Here is a 25,022-nt window from a genome sequence, read left to right as displayed (position 1 = left end):
CCGTACCCCGCTGATCGCTGCCACAGCTGTGCTGGTTAGAAAAATAACACAATGAAAAATAAAAGAAATAATAATAATAAAAAAAAAAAACTCCCTTTTTTTTTCACAAGTGTGAGGTAGACGAGGAGGAAAAGGGGGGAGGTGGGACTTCGGGTAACCTTGATTGAGGGTAGACATGAAGGTCAGAGGCTGCGTGTTGGGGGAGGGGAAAAAAAAAAAAAGTTCACCTCGACGGAACATTTTCAGGATTTCCTCCACCTTTGGGTCCGTGAGCTCCGGTGTGTGTGTGGCTCCTCGGGTGACGAGGAGGACCCCTCCAGGGGAGACGAGCCGGAGCGCTCCTCCTCCTCGGGGAGGCAGAGGTGAGGCCCCGTGCCTGGAGCGGAGGCCGAGGTAGACGCTTGTTGGTCCTGAGAGCCTGCGGCGGGTGCCAGCGCCTTGTGGGGACACTGGGCGACCATGTGAGTGATGCTCTGGCAGTAGTGGCATTTCTTTGGCTGGGGGGGCAGGCCACACTCCTTGGCATGGTGGTCCAGACCTCCACAGTTATAACAGCTGCAAACGAAAGGAGAAAGAGGCAAAGGAAAACGGTTACAGAATACACAGCCCTGGAAAACGGTTTGAATTTTTGGTGAGTCTTTGGTGACGTCTAACAGCTTTGCATTCATCTAACCATCAATCCCTGCTCCTGCAGAAGCAGTCATCCAAAAATGAAAAATTCCACCTGCTATTACATGAGTCACCACAAGATGGGGGTATGTCGCTTTATTTTTTTTCAGTTCTCAGCACAAATCTCTGTTCCTTGATTGACAATTGGTTGTCAAAAGATTAAAATCTATCCTTGAGGATAACTTCATACCAATCAATTTTTTTTTTCTGTTGTGTCAGCTGATATACGCTCTGGACATTGTGTGCTTCTAAATTAGGGGGATGGTTTTGTTGTTGTCCGTTTCCTATATCTTAAACAACCACAATAACTAAGGAATCAAAACCCAGCTTTCTCAAGCAAGAAAGCTGTAATGTAAGCTGCACCAAACGGATAGCTTAATGAAAAGGCAGTTACAAAGATGTATTTTTTAGCACTTCACTAGAACCAATAAGGAACTCATTCATTCATTGATTCAGTTTTTCTAAGATATTCTACTGACCAATATGGATTGTTTTTGTTGTTGTTGTCGTTAATCATTTTTGATCTGATGAAACCAAAGCAGTTTGACACATGTGATGGTACTTATTTTGACCTATAAATATGATTAACACCAACACTGGTTGAGGATGTACAAAGTGTTTGCACCACCACAGTAAATCCTTGGGAGGAAAAGATTTAAATATCTTAAAAAGAAGAAATACAAATAGACAGATGTGTCAGTAAAATAGGGTCACAAAACCTACAAACCTTGTCCTTTGACTGAACTTGTAATCAATCAACGTTTAGCCATGACTCACTATTAGTGATGTATGAAACAAAAACCCTTCACAGGGAGACTAAATACAATTTACTGAAGTAAGGAAAGTCTATTTTGCTCAGATGCATTTCCAAAAGACATTTTCTCTTCACAAAATAACATGTGAGACAATATTTGTCAGATAGCAGCAGTTATTTGTTCAAATCCTAAAGCAAACAGTCTGCCGGAGCGGAGCTCTGAAGGGCTGGCGTGTTGTTATACACTACCACAGCCAGCAGGGGTCAGAGTGGCATCACTTTCAAAACGGCTGCAGCGACTGAGCATGCCCCAATAACGCCAATTACGTCACAGTCATCTACCTGCCATCTATGAATCCAACACCCGCTCCTTCCAGCCTTGCTAAAAGTTGAGACACTTGACCCAACTCTGGATCAATTATCCCAAATGAGCTGAATTATTCAGCTGTGTAAAACAATCATGGAGTCTCCTCTCAGATATGGTTTCTGGCTGTCCAACAACAGCGTTTGTGTTCTAAATTTTCAAAAGGAGCACAACAATGCTCCGGCTAGTATTCCGGTAACAAAGCGTGGCAGGGCTGGGATTTAAAATGCAAATGCATCCTTAAAACAATGCGGTTGCATATAGCGGTCGTGGAATGAAAGCGCTCTCGTTTCCCCTCAGAGGACAGGGAAACACGCTTACCTCTAACCGCCAGGTGTTTTCAAGGAGCCCCACACGGCTGCCGTTCACACATTTTAGCACATCACTCTTTAGGTTGTTACCGACGACGACGACGAAAACAATCGAGCTTCGGAGGCGCCACCTATTCGCAATCACACTCACAAATGTAGGAGCTGGCAAATTGATTTAAAACAGCGCCTATGGCAGGCGAAGAAGAGCCCTATTCATTTTCATATTACACTACACAATAACCATGGCAACAGGCATGTACATTGGCAGGTTGAATAGAGTTAATCTATACTCTCCAGCCCACTCAGAAAGGGCTGGATGCTTCAAGATGTACATTTGTGAACTCTCATTTTACTACAGCCGTCTTTCACACACACACACACACACACACTCAGATTTTGTCGGATGTGCTTCTTACTGGGTGGCCTAATTACTGTATTTTCCGCACTATAAGGCGCACCGGATTATAAGGCGCACCTTCAATGAATGGCCTATTTTAGGACTTTTTTCATACATTAGGCGCACCGCATTATAAGGCGCATAGAATAGACGCTTCATGCTCTATTATTACACATCCACATTAATAAAGAAATGGTCCCCGAGTACTTTATATAGTAGGCTGGCCCAGCCGTTGTTTCACTCACGGTGTTGGTGTTGCGATATTATGCCCAACTGCTTTCTGGGTAACACAGACCAACCGACACGCTGCCGCTGCAGTCTCTGTCTCTCTTCCCCTGCCCCTCCCCCCCTTTAAATGTATTATCAAACTTTATTAACAAACCAGTGTTCTGACAACTATCCCAGCATGCACCGCGCACTACTTCTTCTACGGGGGAAAAAGAAGTTGGCGGCTGCTTACCGTAGTGGACCAACTACGTAAGCAGCCTACTGCATGTCTGTGTAAACATGACGTCTTTCATTTCGATATGAGTTAATTAGCGTAGCATTTCTGCCGGATTTTCACAACATATCAGCCACGACAATGGACAGGGGAACCAACAAGTTCATGTCATCTTTTTTGGACGACATCAAGGTGTTTGAGCCACTGGATGCCTCCAACATTGTGCACGTCACAGCTAAAAGCTACCGATAGATGAGGAAAACAGCAGATCCTCACACCCTCAGCATAAATATAGCTGTGGACAAGATCACTGATGCCTATTGTTCTTGCAAGGCTGGGTAAGTCGGCATTCATGGTTTTGATGGTCCACAATGTACATTAGCATATGTTTACTACTGTAGCTTGTGTTTGTGAGACGGTCACGCACGTGGTAGCTGCACTGTGACCTAAAATGGGCATTAGCCAATGAAACGCGGCCCCTGTGGTAAGGTCCGTTGCTGGACCTGTTGTGGCTCAATATTGGTCCATATATAAGGCGCACCGGATTATAAGGCGCACTGTCGGCTTTTGAGGAAATTGAAGGTTTTTAGGTGCGTCTTATAGTGCGGAAAATACGGTACATTTCCAGAGGAGTACAATATATGGAATAATTTCATTTTTAATGCTTACCGATCTCCCTTTGGTTTACGTTTCAGGAGTGGAACCTTCCCTTTAGGTCTCCTCTCACTGCCCGCACAGGGTCCTCCACCAGGTCCGGTCACCCGCAGGGACTCCAGGCCCTTAGAGGACTTCTTATAGATGAACTCCACCTGCTCACCCTCCTTTAAGCTGCGGAAACCCTCCATCACCAGTTTGCTCTGTTGGGAAATATAAAAATAAATAAATAAATATCAGAGTTCTCTATATTCAACTGTTCGCTGAAATGCAACGTGCGGGGTTTTTGCATTATATTCATGGATACCTAATGTGCAGTACGAGAAGAAATGCGACAATCGGTAAGCCAGACATGAGAGTTGGCCAATTTTTCCCTAGAGCGGCTCTGATCGTTGACATTCAAATCCATAAAAGAGAGAGGGGGTAAAAAAAAAAAAAAAAAAAAAGAACTCCCACCATTTTCGGTGTAAGAACAAATCGAATATTACAAACAATTTGATCAAATTTCATACAAATCAAATTTATCTTCTGATCCCTTCCTTTTCTGCTTGATTTAAAAGTACTAATTCTATCAAAGAATTACCTGCAGCAAGATTTTTTTTTTCATTTTTCAGTTATAATCATTTGGATTTTTCTAGCTGTTATCTTTATCTAATTTTCTTCCTTTTTTCTGTCAAAGTGCATCCCTGGAAAATTGAACATCAGCATAATGATAAGTTATTTAAATCAAAAAAAGACACAAAAAAGCAATTCAGAATTAGATTTGATGCAACCGTAATGACTAATGTATTTAACTTAGCTTTTTTTCACTTCATCTTAGAAAACTGACAAAAAAAACAAAACAATTTAGGTTCAAAGAACACATTTCTCTTTCCTATACAAAATATGACTATTGCACTGGTTTCATGTTGCATCCACCGTTGCCTCGGAGTTCCAGAAGCCCCCCACCACCACCACACACACACACACACCGCCATCGGGGCAAATTTAACACCTACATATTGAGCGGTCGCCACATATATCGTAACTGTGAACAAACAGCTCTCCAATCAACACTTTCCAAATCCAACCAACTTTTCACAGAACATCAGCACCAATAAACAAAAATAAATATTACTATGTGGGATTTTTCACACTGCCACATAAAGAAAAACATCCAGCAAAACAACGTGAAACACGGCGAGCTATATGAACATAGCATGACAGTTTGTGTGCAGCGTGTCCTTGGCGTTCTCTCTTTATCTACTTTTTGCAGAGATGCCACTTTCTATTCCTTCTGCAGCCTCAAAAGACACAAGTCATGCTGCCATGCCATCATTTCCCTTTAACACATTCGCCATCCGTCTTTTCTACATGATCCCAGTTATTGATTTAGTTACTGCACAACCAGCGGACAGTGATTTATGTCTCGTTGATCGCGACAGAAGCGGCAGCTTATAGGGACTGTATCCGTGACCTTCACAAATCGAGGCGAGCCCTGCGGATCCCGGCATAGGTAAACACACACACACACACACACCCACACGAGCATGCAGCGTGCAACAGCAAGCCTGCAACCTGCTATACATCAAGGGGCTATAAATAACAAATGCAGGTTATCTGTAAAAGCAATGCCTGCTAAAGAGACAGATGTGTAGGAAGACAGGAGAAGGAAAGAAAGAAGGAAAGAAAGAAAGAAAATAAGTAATGAGTTCTGAACGGATCAAACGTAGAACTGTGGAGGCAGGAGAGAGAAAATGCGCTCAGCAGCTATTTTTTTTTTCTCCCCCTCAAGTCTACTGCAGTTGCAGGAAGCTAAAGGTGATCTATAGGAGCCTTGTATGCACAAATGAATTTATATACAGGAGGAAAAAAATGTCAATGTATACAACAAAGAGAAGAGCATGCAATGAGGCTCAGTGGATGAACCCTCTGCAGTTTAATTTACAGTTGAGAACCAAGGAAAGAATGACTTAGTTTTATATATATATATATATATATATATATATATATATATATATATATATATATATATATATATATATATATATATATATAAAGTAGCGGAGGAGTCTTATTCATTAAATCCTACTGATTAATAGAAATCTATGAAATCACAATATTTGCTCTTTGATCTTGACCACTATCCCCAAAAGTGTCGGTGAAAACCTTTTAATTTCCTCATCATTTTTGTTTAATTATTTGCGACTAAACTAAATTAGAATTTGAAGGTTTTTGAAGTAAGAAAGAAGCAAAAAAGATTGAAGGAAACTTTAGAATTCGTGCGATCATTTAACTTTTCTTTTGATTCCACAAATCACTGTATAGGCGTCGTTATTTTTGGTCTTCTACGCCGTGTTGTAGTAATTGCATTTGTACACAATTGTACAGTTACAATGTGCAGTTAACCCCCAGTTATTTAGGTTTAAAGTAATCTATTGATTTTTGGCAGCCTGTTTCTTCTGACTGAATGTCTTGGAGTGGCCCAGCCAAAGTCCCAAATTCAAACTGAGTCTGTGGAGGATCGAAAGATTGCAAAGAGACCTTCAAACTTCGAATACCTGGAACTGAAGACAAATTACCAAAATACCACTGGGACCATGAAATTCAGCTTTTATTACTGTAGTAAAAACAGATTTGTCCACTGATTATTGAGAAGGGTGTAAACAATTTTTGACATACCAACTCTTAATGAAATGAGAATTAAAAAAAAAAAACGATAATTCACGTTTTCAAAATCTACACTTCTTGTATCATCTTTTAGAGGCCTGTCTTGTTTTCAATGACAAACAGACAGGTGGTTAAATAAAAGAAAAATAATAATGTAACTTTGCCAGGGATAGGAATCATTTTAACCCCAGCTGTACTTTGTATTTTATACACATTTTATGTTTAAGTTTTTCAAGCTTTGCCAGTGATGGGAGTTCCGTTGTAGCCATGCCAAATCAATATTAACAGCATTTATTCGTTTGCGTCAATACTAAGCAAACAAATAAAATAATAAAATTTTTTTTTTTATTTCACCTCAACTCTAAAATAAAATAAAAAAGTTTAAAGCTAAAACCTGTGTTCATGTTTATACAATTCAACATTTGAAAGTTTTAAAGAAATATATTAAGAAATATTTTCCTTCAGTCTGATATTTCATGAGAATTTTTGAAAATACGCAACACAAGCTAAGTGGTAAAACTCTACCAACAGAGGGAGGGTAAATATTAAACAATGATCAAATCCAACTTATTTTAACTATTCTAACTAAATTATTCTAACTTTTTTTATATAACTGATATTAATTGTATTGACAATATCACAAAAATCAAATGTTTATCTTTTTGCTTATGTCGTTGGGCTTAACGGGCCTTACTGTTCTACAAATAAAATTAAAATGATAAAGTAATTGCTGTCAGATCTTTTTTTTTTAATCATTTGTAAGGAATGTAAATATTTCTGCTTATAAAACATAATTTACAGGCTACAAGCTCACAAAAGCGAATGATAATCACAACAACAACGAATAGTTTTAAATGATGAGAGAAAACTGTAAAATTTACAGAAGTATCAAAACAAACAATTATGCCACTCCTTTAATTAGATGATTTTTTTTTTTTTTCAGAAATAACTGTTTCTTCACATTCATCAACTTTAAAGCTATTCTGTCTTCTTGGAGACAGGCCGCTTTGCGCAGTTGACGCAGCTCATCCATTCCTGTTGTTCAGGTATTGAGGAAGTGAAGGAGGATCAGGAAATGGAAATGAGCGAATGAGCAACAGCTCTGCAGTGCAGATGCAAGAGATGGAATAAAACAGAAGGGACAGAGCAAACGCGTCACAAACGAGAGTGTGTGGCTTCGACCAACTGACACCGATCAAACTGGCCGTTATAGCAATTTTTATCATTATTGTTATAAGGATCATCTTCATTTTTTACTTGTTTAACATTAGATACTTTTACCGTGAACAGATATTAAATGCAGTGGACAAAAAAAAATAAGAGCATACGTTATATTAGTCATTCATTTTAATATTTCGTATCACATACAAATAAATGCGTACAAAAAAATTTGAAATAATTTGCTATTATTTTAAATCGAAAAATGAATTTTATAAGCAAAAAAGACATTTAATAATCATCAACATTATAATTTTTGTCTTTTTTTTTAGTATGTAGACAAACAAACGTATTTTTTGCTATAATCTTATTTATTAGCTGGTAATGCAACTAAAATAAATATTTTTTTTCTTTATTAATTTCATTATTGCCTCCAAGCCAGGCATTCTTTCAGTGGAAATCTATAAAACGGGAGCAAAAACTTGAGCCCATCCCCCCCACAAAACACTGAGAATCATGATGAATAATCATCGACCGGTCTCCCGACTGTGGCACAAGAGTATTTCCTCTTCCTCTCCTCCCTTCATTCACCAAGCAGTTTCTTTCTCCAGGTCAAAGTTGAGTGGTGCATCTCGTAGTCCGACCCCCCGGCAACCCCTCCCTTTTCCATACTCCTAAATTCCCACAAGGCACCAGTGAGGAAGCCACACAACCCCTTTTGTTCTGCAGCAATGCAGGAAAACACACACACAAATCATTAAATAGGAAGTAGCATCATCGTCGCGTCTCGCATGAGCTCTGCAGCATGCACTTGCAGCAGCACATGTAATGAATTCTTGGGCAGTGTGTGTCTCTGCCTCTAATGCAGAGTCCGCATACGTTATAGTGAACGCAGGAAAAGAGAGAAAGACGAAAAAAAAATCGGAGTAATCCGAGTTCCCTCCTCTCGCTTGACCTGTCGGGTGTCCTGACCCGTATCAGTTTGTGCAAAGAGGTCAGCAGAGGGCATGACCGAGGAGAGGGAGAGGGAAAAAAAAGCCAAGGAGAACATGAAAGGCAGAGTGATTGGGAAAATGCAGAATGTGGGAGTGGCCTGCAGGGGGGCGGGGGGGGAATCTGCAATGGTTGTAGTAGGGGTAAGGGAAATACCTCGATCATATTCTGTTGAGTTCCAGCGGAGGAGCAACTCTTGATGCAGATTGTATTCGGTAGGTTAAATAACCAGACATGATTGGAAACTTCACTGCTCAATAACGGAAATCCTGTGGTTAGTCATCTTAAATCAATCCAATACCAACCCCCCTACCTTACTAAAGACCAAAAAGAACTAATAGTAGGGAATCAAACATCCTCTAGGACATTAAGATAGAGCAGAACAGAGAACAAAAGAAAAGATCTTCGGACCCCCAACCTATAAATCCAATTAACAAAATAGACCATAAACAAATAAAGCAAATCCACAAGGCTTAAAAATCTATGCAGGCTGGCATGAAATAGATAAATAACAAAGCAGTTCATTTTGTTGCCGTGGGCGACTCATTTGGATTTGTTAACAATGCTGACAGCTTTTGAAGTAACAGACTAAAAACCCCTGAAAACACTGTGTACTAGTAATAGTGCTTTCCAGTCTGAGTGAAAGCAGAATAAGAGCTAAAGCATCTTTGGAAGATTCTGATGAATTACGAAGCATTACGTATGCAAAGTCACCGCTAATGAAACGAAGCCGACGTCTCACACAAACAGCCGCAGGTTAGAGTAGTTTATAAACGTCCAAATATTTCCTTCTTTTGATATATTTCATACACTACAACCCATACACTGTCTACCTCAGCTTGTCCAGATCTAATCCACCTGGCACCTGACTAGTAACTAACCAATCGGAAACACAAAAAAATCTGAACGTTTTCCTTCTCGTTTGTGGAGGATGTCACCGAGTTGTTTTCAGAAACTCTGAGAAGTTTATTGATAAAGTCAAAGGTAGCATAAAGATGTAGCAAGACAAGAACTGCACCGTTTCTCACCAAGGCTGCAGGAAAGTGAGCGAGAGCGAGACTTAAAGCTGATAACAGGAAGACTAAATCAGATTTGTTGAACCACTTTTTTTATTTTTATTTTTTTTATTTTTTTTGAGTTTTCAACCTCTGGTTTGTTGTGGTGGATAGAGAAAGGCTGGCAGCCTTTTAAAAATCTCAGTTCACTAACAAATACAAATGGAGACTTTCAGAAATGCCACCTGTCCAAACGGCTTATATGTTTGTTTTACTTCTTTCTCTCTTACACAGCACTGTGGCATGAAACAGTTACTGACAGGAGGAACGTTAAAACAAAATGTTCCAATTCTATTCTTGTAGCTCGAACAGATAAATCAGACTCAACCAAAATTTGCATTGGCAACAAATTTTTTTACAGTACTAGAAATAATTGGTTACACAATTTTGATCTCATCTCTGTCATCATCAAATTTTCTTAAGAATAAAAATAAATTGCTGAAATAGTGCTGCACAAAAGCTGCTGCAGCGTCAACTATTCCAGCGTATTTTGTTGGGTATTATTATCTACGTTCCTTGGGGTCGCAGGTCAAACACCTCTGCCTACTTGATTACCATCTTTTTAGATAAAGGGAATCTTAGCTGATGCCTCCAGTGAAGGGCAGAGGACACAGTGAACACGACTAAAATCCCCTCAATCAGGAGTATACAATGTTTTGCACATTTTCTTTTTTACATCGCATGCAACCGATACGTTGCTGCCGTCATCAATACAGAATATGTGCTTTCCCTGAATGGATATCCTTCTATAGCTCTATGTGTGTATGTGTGTGTGTGTGTGTGTGTATAGGAAGAAGCCTGTGATCAATATATATACTCTGACATCCTGGATAGAAATAGCTCTCCTTTTCATCAGGCGGCCCTCGTCATCACCAGGCCCAGCAATCAATACAGGAAGCTGTAACGTGAGGGGAGGGATGGAGAGAAAGAGAGACAGAGAGAGAGAGAGAGAGAGACCCACCATCCTCCAACTGCATCTCTCCAGGGCGACCGACACTTTTGCAATGGCTAATTACGGGATGCTTTGAGTCAGAGGTGGCCCACGAGGTGCTGCTCTCTGAATTAAGAGGACTGGGATTGTGTAAAAAGGTGAGAGTGAGGGAGATGGCGATCAACATGCGGCGTGGGGCCATTAGGCAGCTTTTTTTTTTTTTTTTTTTACGTGCAGGAAATTCCAAGCAAGACAAAGCTGGGTGAGAACCATCTCAGACGGACGTTTCTCAGCGCGACGTGCATCAGCCACGGCAGGAAAGAAGATGGGAAAAGGCAGGAAAAAAAAAAAAGTGTACAGACACATAAAAAGCAGCAGTGAAAACCACCAACAGAGCAGCTCTCCTGATGCGGAGTCCTCCTCAACACGTTGTCATTAGTGGCCCTGACCCTTGAACCAGGCCCCCAACCCCCATCAAACACTTAAAAGCCTTCACGTCTCCCCTGCCTCAAATTAACAACATCCAACACCCCCTGATTATGACTGGAGCAAATATTTGATCTGGGCCAGGAAGCACTACATCATCTCGGTACGTTTATCAGCATGAGAGGGGGAAATGAACCCTACTAAGGTGACTGGTGATAAAACACACAGACACTGCTAACTGCACCTAATCAAACAATGCAGACCAGCTGCGGGGGGGGGAAGGAAAAAAAAAAAACTAACTAAATCTGCTTTGATCAGACAAAACTAGCTGCTTGATTCATAATTTTTTTTAATCTGTTGATGATTGGATTATTTGAAAAACTAAAGCATTAATCTGATTAGATCATTTTAAGTTAGGCATAGTCTGAATCAGCCAAATGGATGACTGTGGATCAAACATTACTTAGGCAAATCTTTAGATGAGACTGGATGATCTGAAGTAATTGTTATAGACAGACGATGTGATTGTAGATGTTTTTTCTTTGCACACAAAACTGACAAAATTATAACTTATGTATTTGAGTCCTTATTGTGACTTATAGCTAAATGTTAAAATGTCCGTTTCTTAAAGAACTCAAATTATTTTCCCAGATTGACCCATTGCTATTTTGAGATCAACAGCAGAAAAAAGGGGTTGATTTACTTTAAATAAGTTATTTATTTTAAAGGATTTTATTATTTTTAAAATTTGATATTAATTCGAAATAAATATTAAATTTATCACCTGTGCTATGTATTACCCAACGATCCGTCAGAGTTATATGTGCCGATTATCTTGTCAATAATTCACCATTTCTCATGTTAATTAAGTGATTCAATTAAAGTACAATTATTTATTCATTTATTTTGTTGCATTTATTGTTTGTATTTATTTTTAACTATTGTGTAGTTATGCATATATCCCGTCTACAGGATTCTGTCCCACAGAATTACTTAATAAACTGATTTGTTTCAAGTGATTTGTTTCTTTTATTTTGTTTAAATTTATTCATTTATTTACTTATCTGCTGTGCTTAATTGTCTTGTGCAGAATTTTGCAATTTAGCACAAAATATAACACTATTCAGCTCATTTTTTTTATTTCCCAGTCACATAAAAGTAATTTTTTTTAAAATCATTTCTTTCAAAAAAGCTAATTTTGAAGAATAAAGAATGTTTTGTTGTTTGTTTGTTGTTTCGTTTTTTTTGCTGGAAGAGAATTTGGATTAATTAATAAAGGACATTTAGAGGAAAAAACAAATACTAGCCAGCAACAACAAAAAAAATAAATAAATAAAACATTTCTGTTAGTTGCGCCTACCTTTTTTTCTTATGAATAAATTAAGCAGATTGTGATGAATATGCAAGCGATGATCAGAATTTTATCAGCCGCATTGCAATTGCACAATTAATTGTTGTCAGTGGCCTCGTGCTGAAACAAGCCAGATTTCTTCGTAATTTTCTTACACTTTACTATTCCTTGACAAAACCATAATTCACACTGACAAATCACAGAAATATTATTCGTTTATTCATTTTTTTTTTTTTTTTTTTTAGATTTCTTTTTTGTTTTTTTTTTTGTTTTTGTTTTAAGCAAAAAGTTTAAACACAACCAAAATCAGGATCGGCCCACATAATCAGCTGTCTTTGTGTATTAAATGAACTGTGACTCGTCTGAAGTCCTAATGCCCTCCCCCCGCACCCCACCACCCCCCACCCTCCACTCAGCCCCACCCCCGATGCCACTGTTCCAATTACCAATCATCTCCGCTGCATGTGGCCAGCTCCTCAAAAGGAAGTCACGTGACCACTTTTTCTTCTTCTGCCTTTTTTTTCTTCCCCCCCCCCTCCCAAACGTAGAGAAGAGAAGGGTGGGCTGGAGCCCGTGTGGCAGCAGGAGACATAAAGCCTGACACTGGCTATCTGAAGGCAGAGATGGGTGGGGTCTGCATGCCAAACGGTGACACAGACCAGAGGTTAATCTCACTAGGGGCCCACTTTAACCTCACTCTCTCGAGTGCTGTAACATCTTACAACCCTTTCGCATCAATAACAGAAACACACTTGTAAATTAAACACACACGCTGGGGAGATTTCAGGCACAAACCGTTCAAACGTTTCAAAAACGATTGCAGAGTAAGGGCAAGCGTGTCTTTGCCGCCACACACACCCCCAGAAAAACAATTCTCTTTTTAAAAGAACGCCCGAGGAGAAAACACCTCGAATGTGGCTGGAGGGGCATAAAATCCACAAGCATTCACACCGAGGAGAAATGTTCCATCCAACCAAACGGGGAAATAAAAGTATGAAAAAAAAAAAAAAATCAGAGAGATATCAGGAAGTGAAGATGCCTAATTGCTCTCTCGCCTTCCTAAAAAAGGGAAGTGATCGGATGGACGGGAGCGTTGATGAGGAGGCCTCCCAGGAGGAGAACTCGTGGTGGGGCGGAGGACCGTAACACACACACACACACACACACACACACACACACACACACTGGGCCTCCCTTTTCTTACCTCCCGCTCCTGCGCTCACTCATCTTTTTCCGAGCTCACACTCATGTTTTTCCTCCACAACCCACCACTAGCGCCCTCCCTTCCCAAACCAGCACCACCACCCCTCACCCACACGTAGGTTTCCCACAGCCCTCCTCTTTCCCTCTCCAGAGGAAACTCCTCCTCTCACTCCCCCTCTTTCTCCTTGTTCCCCCTTCCCACCATTCTTAACGCAACTCTCTCTCTCTCTCTCTCTCTCTCTCCTCTGTATATACATATAGCCAGTGTTTTGCAGTTAAACTTTTTGTTTTTTAGCCGTTTCTATTTTGTTTACTTTCAAACAAAACTTTGCGGCAAAATGATGAGAAAATCGCATGCCATCCATGTCAAACAGAAATGTCTCTAGATATAACAACCTCCTTGCGGACATTAGATCAATATCTCTGTATTTCTTTTTGCCTAAATACAGATCTCAAATCAAATTTTGAAAGAAAAAAAAACACCACCACCACAAATTGACATTTTTTGATCGATTTCTCTCCTCTACCTGTAGAAATCATGGAAGCAGCTTTAGGCTGCTGGCGCAACAGACAGAGAGGGAGGAGCAGCAGAAGAAAATGAATGACTGTCTTAATGAGGGTGCATGTGAATCCTCTGCAAAGAAACGAGCTGTTTTGCATTCAATATGATGATTTGCTTATGAATGCATATTGTCTTCCCTTTGTGTGAGATGACAGATGTGTTCTTGTAAACATAGCTGGAGACTTTGGGATGGAAATGCATTAGCGTGAAGACACAATTCATTGCGGACTTGTTAATTTACCTAAATAGTGGTAATTAGCTTTTTTTTTTTTTTTTTAAATAGGCAAAAATACATGTGGATAAAATAAACCCATACGAGATCTTATATCGCCGCGATCCTTCTCTCGGCGACTTTCACCGGTTTTGCGAGAATGCAGATTTTTGGCATAATTCATCAGAAAATACCCGTAGAGAAATCAAACAAAGATGACTCAAAATTGCATAAAACTAGCTTTGCAGCATTTACTAAAAAAAAAAAAAAACATCACATGAAAGAATTTTGAAAGAGAGCACTTTTTTTTTTTTAGAGATCATTATTTTACTCTCAGCACAACAAAATGCCTGTCAATAAAATAGATCACAATGCTTAAAACAAACCGAGGGCTTCAAAATGGCGAGTATCCCTAACCAACCAGCTTTTTACCCATTTCCATCCCACAGTTTTTACAGTCCTACAGAAATACATCGATTCAACCAGAGCATATGCAAAACCTACTCTTCACTGCTCCACACCTGATCCATCTCTAAAGCATCTGAAAGAGTCAAGAATGAAAGGAGCCCACAGTATTCAAGTACTAGTGGTCTACTATGTCAATGAAAGCAGCAAGACAGTCAATAAAGAACAAGGTGGTGAAGTAATCCACTTTGCATGGTAAAAACAGAATTAATTTATAAACTGACTGAATGTTTGAAGCTTACAATTTCATGTGTATATAATTATATATCCTACACGGTGAAGGACACATGAAGTGGACACATGTGCATCTCAGGCAGACTGCACTGTTTTACTTTCATTATAACAACATGACCGGTTTTTCACTCATTTGTTATAATTGTGGTGCCTATCTGCAGCGGTCAGCGGTACACGAATGAGTGAAATCGCTTCTGTCTAAACGTGTTGCAAATTGTAAATCAATGTTTGCGAATCAGTAAAATAGCAGTGGCGTTCCAAAATGGCTGCATGTGGAAGCCCTGAAAGCAGTTTACTTTTTTTTTTTTTTTTAAAGGAAAATCTTATAGTGTCTTTTGAGTTTGATTTTTACCTAACTCTTAGTTTTTGTTTTGTTTTAAGATTGTTTATTCTCAATTGAACTTTTTTTTTTCACTTTTTAATTGTAACACAGGGTAATTTTACTGGTTAAAGTTAAGTCACTTCAGTTTTATCCTTTAAAACAAACACCATGCAGAGAATGGCAACTCCTACATATCACCTACATATCAGCAGAAGTACAAACCCAGTAAGGGACAGGAAGCTCTACCAAGATCCAAAAAATGATAAAGAAAGAGAAAGAGAAAAAAATTCTCTTGCAAAAAGAAAAAAAAAAAGTTTAGTCTAATGACTGTTAGAGCTAAGATTCCCTTTATCTAACTGTAAAAGTAGGAAGAAAAAAAACAGCAAATTTATCTGCAGTGGTGGTTTTTGATGCAGACAATATGGCCTTCATGGCTTCCCATCCAGGGCTCCCTTGGATGATGACGCAAAAGTAAAGCTTTGTTTTTGGTGTACGAACAACCTCCAACTGAAACAGCTATGAATACTGGAATATAAAGACGACAAGATGACTCCAAATGGGACTGAACTATTTTAAAACAAACAGATTTGTTCAACATGATGCAGCTCATATTTTGGGGAAAGCTGCTTGGAAAAAAAGAAATGCATGATTCTTAGCTTTCTCAAAAAGATTCTTAAAATCTCTCCTTAAAGCGGAAATAGTGGGGATTCCCCCAGGGAAGCATTCACCCGTGTACCACCACTGCTGAACTGACCAGAAACCCAAATCGGTCTGTTCCAAAGACACAAAGATTTGATCCATCCATCCATCTCCATCCATCCATCTCCATCCATCCATCTCCATCCATCCATCTCCATCCATCCATCCATCCATCCATTTTCTGTACACCCTTGTCCCTAGTAAGTTCGGGGGAGGTTGAAGACATAATGTGTTTTTAAAATCTGATATATTAAAGCCCTACGAAAGTAGAAAAAGAGGTTAAATTCTTCATAACTGTATTGTTCTTTAAATAAGGGAAGGAGACATGAGCATAGATGAGGAGATCACATTTCTAAAGCATAATAGCTTCACTGCTTAAAAAACCTTTATCAGACAGAATAATCATAAACGTAGGTTTAGATATGTTTCTAAAAACACCTGAAATCTCATTTTAAGTTAGAAAATTGCTCTCTATCAATCAATACATTTTTCTTAGTCGTTCACTCCAGCTGCATGTTGAAAAATTGAAGAAACTAAAAGGATTGTATCATTTTTTTTTTGTTTCATTTACATTAATTTAAAACCTAAATCTAAACAGAGAGCTCCCACGTCATGCCCTTCATTGTTTTAATGAAAGGCTGTTAACATACGGCCCTGTCTAGTTCCATTATTTCTGGTAGAAGAAGATTTTAATATAAGCAGTATGGCTACCACCCAGGGTAAAATCTCTACAGGGGTGGAAAAAAAAAAAAAGAAGACATTTATTTAAAACCTTTACTATATTTATAAAAATACACAAAACTTTATCCAAGTTTTGCCACATTTCCACTTGTTAAGCGTGAAAACCCTAATTTGTCTCGTTAGCTGAACGTATCATAGCATCTTACCTACTACGTATGTGCGTATGTGTACATTGTGGAAATCCACAATGCAGTTACAAAAATTGACATTGGAAATTTGTGGAATTACCAGAGGAGGTTGGAGATCTGTTCTGACCCAAAAAGCAGCTGTAAGGGAGACATGGCTGAGTGAGAACCAGAGATTCGTGACTCTGGTTAATTTTGGAGCCGATTTCCCCGCAAAACATTGATTATTATATCCATGCTGCACCGTGCAAAGATCCACAACAGAACAGCGACGACAGCTTACCGAGTACTTTACTGAGATTCTTCGTCTAATAAATAAATGGTACATTTGTGTCTGACAGAAAAAGAGGAGCAGCACAGTGAACATCGTCACTGATGAGGAAGTTAAGAAGAGGACAGTCACAATGGAATTGTAAACCACACATTCCTGATGAAACGCTGTGTGAAATTAACAAGAGAATTTTAAAGAGCTTTATAAAACATAAAATTATTCAGTGTAACCATAACACATTTGGGTTGTTTTTCTACTAAACTGATTAAATTTGACGTTGTCCAAGGCTGGAAAATGTTTGCATGTAAAACATTAAATTCAGAAAAGCTTTTTACAAGATTTTCTTTTTTTTTTAATAAAATATAATTAAAAATATCTTAAATGATGAGGCAAGGGGGACTCAATTAAAGGGTAAGTGGCTGGGAAATTAGTTTTCAATATGGGCAATATGGCTTTCTGCCAGGGGCCACCATTTGTTTATTTATTTTTTTGTTTGCTTGCTTTGAGGTGATTATTGTTATTGCCTAAATAAATTAGTGGCCCCAATTTGGCTGCTCCTTTGAAAACTTTATGCAGGAACCTTTTTAGGGGTAATTAGTTGTGTGTGGGGCAAAAAAAAGGTGTGGCTTGCCCAGGGCCTCATTCAAGCCAGAACCGCCACTGACTTGAGGGTTTTCAGGATCCTACGTGAGCGTATATATTTTATATCACTGCCAAAATCTTGACCCTCTTTCCCCGACCAGTTTAGCTCAAAGTCTCCTGAAGGCCCACAACAACTACAGGACAGTGTCCAAAGAAACAGCGAACACGAATCTCCTTAAATCCTCGAAGAGAAACTTTACAGGACCAAAAGAAGAAGAAGAGAAAAAAAAAGGCCGAGTTAACGGGGTAGAAAGTGTGGAAAGAGTCGAAAACAAGGCCTCTGAATGAACTCCGTAGCCTACACAATAAATCAACAGAGCAACATGTGGTGGAAAAGCGAGCCTGGCTTCATGCGTTTCGGAAAGCTCCTCGTTAACTCACACAAAATCCTACAACAAAAGCAACAGCAGCAGAGAATAGCAGACCAAAAGAGTCAACGTGATGGCGTAAAGTTAAGACTATAAAGCGGAAAAAAAAAAAAGAAAAAAAAAGCGGAGACACATGCTCGCCGACATGTTAGCAGGCTGGCTGGGTGACAAGCGAGCTCTGCTGTCCATTCAGGGCCAAAGTGTGAAACTAACCGTGTCACAGCCACACAACACTTCTTCCCTTCCCCTCGCGGGGCTGCAGAGAGGGAAGCAGGCAAGGGGGGGAGGGGGGGAGGAGCTGGTCGCATGTGGCCCAAAGAGGAAACTTAACGTGTTTTTTTGTTTTGTTTTTGTTTTTTTCAAGCCCGTGGACAACGTGTGATTACACAGTAACATGTTGGGCAATGCAAAACATCCGGATGATACAATGAAAAAAGCAACTGGCTCTCTGTGTGGAGAAACATCCCCCCTTCCAGCCCCTCTCTCTCTCTCTCTCTTTCTCTCTCTCTCTCTCTCTCTCTCTCGGGCATAAATCAAACTCATCACCATTACGGATCAGTTATTTAATTATCAAATTATTTAATTGCTTTCCGACTTACTTGGTGGACGAAAACATCCAGAGGCGGGTCGACGGGGCTCCCCTCGCTGTTCGTCATTGATATAAATCCAAAGCCCATGCGGACGTTGAACCACTTGCAGAAGCCCGATCCGGACGGGACCTGGGCTCGGGTCCTCTCCTCCTGCTCGGTGGACTTGGCGGGGTCTTCTCCGCCAGCGCCACCGCCACCTTTACCCGGCCCTCCTGGAAACACACACACACACACACACAGAGAGAGAAGGCTGCGGGGTTAGAGAGGGATCTCCCCCTGGCTTGCGTACCGCTTTACATAAGTTGCATTAAAAGAAAAGAAGAAGAAGAAAAGAAAGAAATCAAACTTAGAAGCGGGGATTCCCCTATAACTTGCGATGTGAAGTTCACGGGCGGTAGAACATTTCTAAACTGATATCTCCTGACCACACAAACGCGGCGTATGTGTCGTGACCCCTGGAAAAGTTGTTAACTCCGTGACAGATGAGTGCATCCACTGCTACATCGTGCACAGGCATGCTCTGTAACTTGTGGAGGGGGGCTTTTCTGTCCTGTCGTGCATCTACAACCCTGTTCCTGCTGTGGAGTTGTAAAAGGGGAGGGGAAAAAAAGAAAGGGCAGGTGTACACATGGGTTCTTCGAGCTTTTTTTTTTTTTTTTTTTTTTTTTTGTCTTTTACTATACGGCTATGCTCTAACAATGCGCGTATCTTAACGCAGCCAAACATGGTTAGATACGGTGCTCGGCAAGGGGCGGTTCAGGTTTTCCTCTGTTTTAGTAGCTTTGCAACAATAACCACGCTGCACCTTGCCTCCTCCTCCCCCCCCTTCCCCCCCTCACCATCTTCGCTCGCATTAAAGAGCAGAAAAATATTTTTAAGGGGAGAGGAGGAGGGGGTGCGGGAAATTCATAATAATTGCAGAATAACCTTCGGCCATGTTTCCCCGCGGACCCTCTGCGCCCAAGTTGCGATAGAGAAGCTTCCTCTGCGAAAACGGGCTGCGGTCGTCACCATTAATCCGACATCCTCGATCCCGTCGGTCGCCAGTTTGGCTCGCATGGTACGGCGTGCTTTCTGCCTTTTGATATTTTTGTCATGTCTTTCTCTCTTCCCTCCGATCCCTTCCTCACTCACACCACCTCTGTTCTCGCTCTATTCCCCCCCTCCCTCCTCCTCACTGCTCTCTCTCTCTCTCTCTCTCTCTCCTTCGCTCTCATTCGCTCTCCTACTGGCTGTGCCCGTTCCCGTAGTGAGAACACGTGACTTTGTCAATTATATGCTTTTTTGTTTGTAATTTCTGCTCCCACCAATGAAGGCAACAGGACAGAATCCATAACAGCCTTCATAAAGTAATCACGCACATTCCAGGTAAGAAATATACTGTTTGAATTCATTCCCCCCCTCCACCCAGCTCCTCCCGCCCCCTTTCCTGTATCATAAATGGGCTGGTGTGGCAACCATGAGCCTATTATGCACACAGATTAGATTAGATGATTAGATGGGATTAAATTATGCTTTAATGAATGTTGCGGGGTAATTGGGTGGTGATGGCAACAAGAAAAACAAGAAAAAAAAAAACAAGGAACAAATCAGAAACATAAAGCAAATGATAATGCTAATGACATGTGGCAATTAGCCCGAGCCTGGTCACCTGTACCGAGACTGACAGAGGTTTAAAACAAAAGTCAAAGTGTGTAGTCACACTGTTCAAGTGCAAGATGTCAAACGAGTACCGAGGGGGTTTTTTCTGCTTTTCCGCCTGTTGCTGCACGCTGAAAAGTCAGCTGGCTGAAAGAAGGCTGCTGAACGTTTCCACTGCCCAGAAGAAAGACAAATGTTTCTGTGCGAAATGATTTCTGCATGTGGAAAACACAACGGAAACCGAAGAGTGGAGAACAGAGCCGTGCGGGAACACTCCTCTCAAATCTGTTGCTGCACACTGCCTCATCAGCTTGCTGAATGTAGGCTTGGCTTACAAGAAGGCCAAATTAGCCTTCTTGAGGCTCAGAGAACGGTCTCGGGAGTAGTTTCCACAACTTTCATTGTGGAAGCTAAAGTGGAACATGGAGAAGCAAAACGCTGCCTCTGCAATAAAGAAAAGGTTCCTCCACTTTTCTCTTACTGGCTGCTGAAACATTCAGCTCCCAGAAAACACAGACAGCCGAGGTGTGGAAACTGCTGCACACTCCCCAGTCAGCTGACTGAAAGAAGGCTCCAACACTTATCGCTCGCTCACAAGGACATTTCCAGCTGCGTGGAAAACGCTGCCTGTAAAGACGTAGGAAATGCGAGGCGCTCCTTCTGTTGCTCTTACTCGTGTTGCACCGTTTAAAAGCTGCTGTTGGTGAGCTACAAGCTTGTTGGCGAGCTGTTTTAAAAAGTCCCTACAGCTCAGTGTACTTTGAAGGAGACGCCAGAAGGATCCGAATATTTTACTGTCTCAGTGGAGCATACCAGCACCATGTTGCCCATCCGCCACATGTTGCTTAAGTCAGAAAAAAACACCAAAGAATCTGCCTGGAATTATTTGTTTGTCTTGCTGGAAACACAAACAGTCAAGATGCAGAAACCACCACACTGTTCACCCGTTTCTCGAAAGCTTAAGTTAAATCCAAAGCTCGGCTGCAACACGTCGTTTTATTTATCTTCGTGACACAGAAGCCGCTTTACGATTCTGGCTTGGATTTTCAAAGTTATGTAAGGTGACAATTCTTTGTACATTTCTGAACCGTTACAGCTGCATGTCAACCACCTGGCTCATGAAGCCGACTGATAAGGGCTCGCTATCTCTGAACACAGAGGAAAGTAAAGGGAGACAAACTGTCTGCTGCTACGGCACTTACACACAAACTCCGTATTTTTATTTACATTTTGTGGATCAGTGAACTTCGCAAGAGGAAGCTACAAATCCCCCTGACCTTTTCTAATTATGCTGATTGTAACTTATTTGACTTTTGCTATGTCTTTTTTTTATTTTATTGTGAAGCACCACAGGATTTTTATACTGAAAGGTAAAAACGTACTGACTAATGCGCTAATCTGAATCAACTGGCTAAAGGAAGCTAAAAATAATTGTTATTATTAGTTTTTATTTGTCTCCAAATACAAAAAGCATGAATTGTCAAGGTTTGGAGACTGCAAATTTTACACCCTTTTAAATATGAATTGGTAGGCAATGAGCTTCTAAGCGATTTGTGTTTAATAAAAGAAATCACAGCATGGCTAAATTTGCAAAACGTAAAATGTTTTTTTAGCTACATTTTTCTATTAAGATCTGATTTAGTTTAGCTCTGATCATCTGTCTGGACATTGCACAGCCAACGAAACGCTACGGATACAAGATGTCACACAGTCCCACGAAGCAATAAATCTGATTTAAATCTCAAATAACGGCTTCTGTTTCAACCATTTCAACCAAAGATAAAACCGAACACCACTTTGGTACCTGAAGCTTAAACTTAAGAAATAATAATAATAAAAAAACAAAAAAACAATTAAGAGTAATGTAAAACGAAGCACAAGCTCATGTTTCCAACGCACTATGAGTAACCTCCCAGCATCCTAGTGGGCACCAGAGGAGAGCTGAACTCACAGCTTTGGAATGTGAGCAGAAAAGTCTGGAAAAACAAGCCCGAAAACTGTCATTTCTCATCTCCACTCGGTAGTTTTTGGCTTTGCTGCTTTCATCCTGCACATCTTTGCAAATCGCTGTAAGTAAGTGAGTGCTTCTTAAACTGCAGCAAAAATGAATAATATACGGGGAGAACTATGGGTGAATGGATGATTGTGCGGTCTTTACTGTTGAAATTTCATGCAGGTTCGAGACTCAATTAGCGATGATTACATCTGGCAGGTTTAGCATAACTTGAAACTCCACAACAACTTGTTCCTTTTCTTCTTCTTCTTCTTCTTATTCTTCTTCTTCCGTGAGCTCAAAAACAGAACGCTGCAGAGAGCGAGGGAGAGAGAGAAAAAAAGAGGAGGAGGGGATGGTTGTGAATCCTCAAGGCCGTCCACCAGCTCGAAAACAACAAGCATGAAAAATAGTCTGCTCCTGGAGAACCCCCCACCCCACCCCTCCCTCTCACCCCCTAACCCCTTCGCACCCCCTAACCCCTCCATCTTATCTCACACCTAACCCTGGTGGGACGTTTCTCAGGGTGTTATTCCCAGTTGTAAGGAGAGAGGGAAAAACACGTCGGAAGGAATGAAACAAAAACAAGCCCATATCCCCACCCACCCACCGCCAAAGAGTCCGCCCTCCGGAATTCACAGGATTTGCCCCTACCCCCAGCCCAGCCCAATCCAAGCCCACCACTTCTTACCCCCTCCCCCGTGCCCCGTGCAAAAGGCCCTGTTTTTGAAGATGCTTGTGGCGGAGGCTTCCGCAGTCACCACAGAATTACGGTTGGGGTCAGAGGGCTGGATGCCAGTGTCAGATGTTATCCCCTCACTCATATCCCCGGCAGGAGCTTTCTGATCAGGAACAGTCGGGGGAGATCACCTCTGAGCTATTCGCCGACATGTGGAAGAGAGGGAGTACTTGTGCATGGGAGGCTTGTGTTTTTTGTTTTAGCTACACCGAGGTATTTAAAAACAAAATGGGAATAAAGGAGATTCTTGTGAATTTCTAGAGGCATGAAATCTAAAGTGATTTTATTTTATTTTTTTTTTTAAGAAAAAAAAATAAATCCATTAAAAAAAATCTAGATAGAGACAGGATTCCTTCGTTAAGCTTTAACTGCTTAACAATGCTCTGTAATTAAAAGCAACTACGAGTCAGAAATTAGCAAAGCTTTTCCTTCACTCACTTAATGTAACACATTACTCGTCTTTTTTTTATTTTGCTCTCCTAAATATGTATATTGTTGTTTTTTTTATATTTAAAAAAAAAAACGTTCATACTGATCCCAAGCTTTGTGATATGTTTTTTAGTTGTACATTTTGGAATAACTAGATCAAATAAACCAAAGTCATTAAACTTTCATGCAACACTTCACAAAAAGGATCTTTGTTTCTTTTTTCTTTTTTTTTCCTGACTTGTTGCATCTAAAAGAACAGACCTAGGAAGTCAGAGTTTGTTTGTGTTAGTTGTTCCAAAAAAACTTTGTTAGTTTTTATTTGCATTTATAAGGGATTGGTTTATTTTCAGCTTTGTTTGATTATGAACAAAGAAGGACAATGAATAAGATCCCAGAATTTGGTAAAAATAATAACATTAATGAAAAAAACTGACCTGCATTTAGTAGTACTCATTCCTCTAAGATTTTTTTTTTCTTCAGCCACAAATGGTTACTTCCCCCTGTGTTGCTATAAGTAAAAAAAAGAAAAAAAAAAAACTAAACAGTTTTTCATGCAGTCGAAGGAAAATGCCTAAAGATGGTTAAGAGTGGAGAAAGTATTGGATATTAAAAAAGCTCCAGCTTCCTTCCGCTTTTTACGCATGTCAGGATTTTTTTGTCTGCTATTTTATGCATTCTCCTTTATTTCATGTGTTCAAAGAAAACATGAATGTTTTTCATTCGTTCAGGCAATGCTGATTAATGAAGACAAACAAATGTGGCATAACTGTAAACTGTCTGTTTTCAGAAATGAATGCTGTGGAACAAGATCGAAACACTGTTTTAGATATTCCGACATCCTCAGTGATTTGTATTTATTAATTTATTTGAAGCTCTTATTGGGTTATTCAGCTTTTTATCTGTTGTCTATCCCAGTTTTTTAGTTTTTTAAGCATGGACGGGGAACTTTCAGGTTGAAATATGATTTAAATTACTCTGTGAATTATTGCATGTCTGTGCCCAGTTGTGTAACAGATATTTACTCTGAAGCAGTGTACAGTAAAACAACCAATGATGATCTCTTTACCATTATATGTACTGCAATCTGGAATAAACTATTGTATTTTAAAATCGATTGTTAAAAATATTTAGGTACCTTGTTATCAATTCATCTTAAAATGAGAAAGGCCACTGATCTGGATTTGAGTAAAATATTTTCGATTTGTTATTATTTTAGTTTAATTATTATTATTATTATTTTTTTTTTTTACAAGAGCTGACATAAAAGCAGTTGGTTGTCCAGAAGAAGTATACAAAGAAATAACTTGTTGCAGATACAGTTTTAATTCAACATGCACATTGTTGTTGTTTTATTTCACAACACAACTATTTTACTGTCCCAATGTGGTTATTCCATATGCTAGTTTTGCATTAATTAATTATATTTTAAAATTAAAACACTAGAGCTGCTGGATCATTTCTGCCAGAAACAAGCAAAAAAATAGTTTCTTTTTTATTTTTTAAAACAAACTGTTCTCGGTGTGTTGCATGTCAGCCAACTCTGGTTGGTTGTTAGTATAATTGTAGGAAAAATAAAACTGATGTTAAAATAACCTTAAAGTAGAAATTATTTGATGAGATTTAGAACAGACCA

The 25,022-nt window shown here is 39.9% G+C and overlaps 1 protein-coding gene across 1 annotated transcript; it reads right to left on the bottom strand.

Moving 5' to 3' along the window:
* Positions 1 to 242: 242 nt before the first annotated feature.
* On the bottom strand, positions 243 to 23,045 carry lin28b (lin-28 homolog B (C. elegans)). The gene is made up of 4 exons (XM_088002270.1): positions 22,913 to 23,045; positions 18,597 to 18,799; positions 3,607 to 3,794; positions 243 to 555 (listed from the first exon to the last, which is right to left on the bottom strand). The coding sequence occupies exons 1-4, from the start codon at positions 23,043 to 23,045 to the stop codon at positions 243 to 245; spliced, it is 837 nt and encodes a 278-aa protein (XP_087858396.1).
* Positions 23,046 to 25,022: the final 1,977 nt, after the last annotated feature.

The sequence above is a fragment of the Poecilia mexicana genome, unplaced genomic scaffold (genome assembly GCF_051168715.1).
Source record: "Poecilia mexicana isolate PSO_F unplaced genomic scaffold, ASM5116871v1 scaffold_21, whole genome shotgun sequence".
Classification (NCBI taxonomy): Eukaryota; Metazoa; Chordata; class Actinopteri; order Cyprinodontiformes; family Poeciliidae; genus Poecilia; species Poecilia mexicana.
This window is presented reverse-complemented; position numbering and strand designations above follow the sequence as displayed.

Coding starts and splice junctions, on each gene's coding strand:
- lin28b (XM_088002270.1), bottom strand. CDS start 23,045: ATGAGTGAGGGGATAACATCTGACACTGGCATCCAGCCCTCTGACCCC. Junction 3,795..18,596: donor TGGATGTTTTCGTCCACCAA/GTAAGTCGGAAA, acceptor ATTTCCCAACAG/AGCAAACTGGTGATGGAGGG. Junction 556..3,606: donor CGTAAACCAAAGGGAGATCG/GTAAGCATTAAA, acceptor TTTCGTTTGCAG/CTGTTATAACTGTGGAGGTC.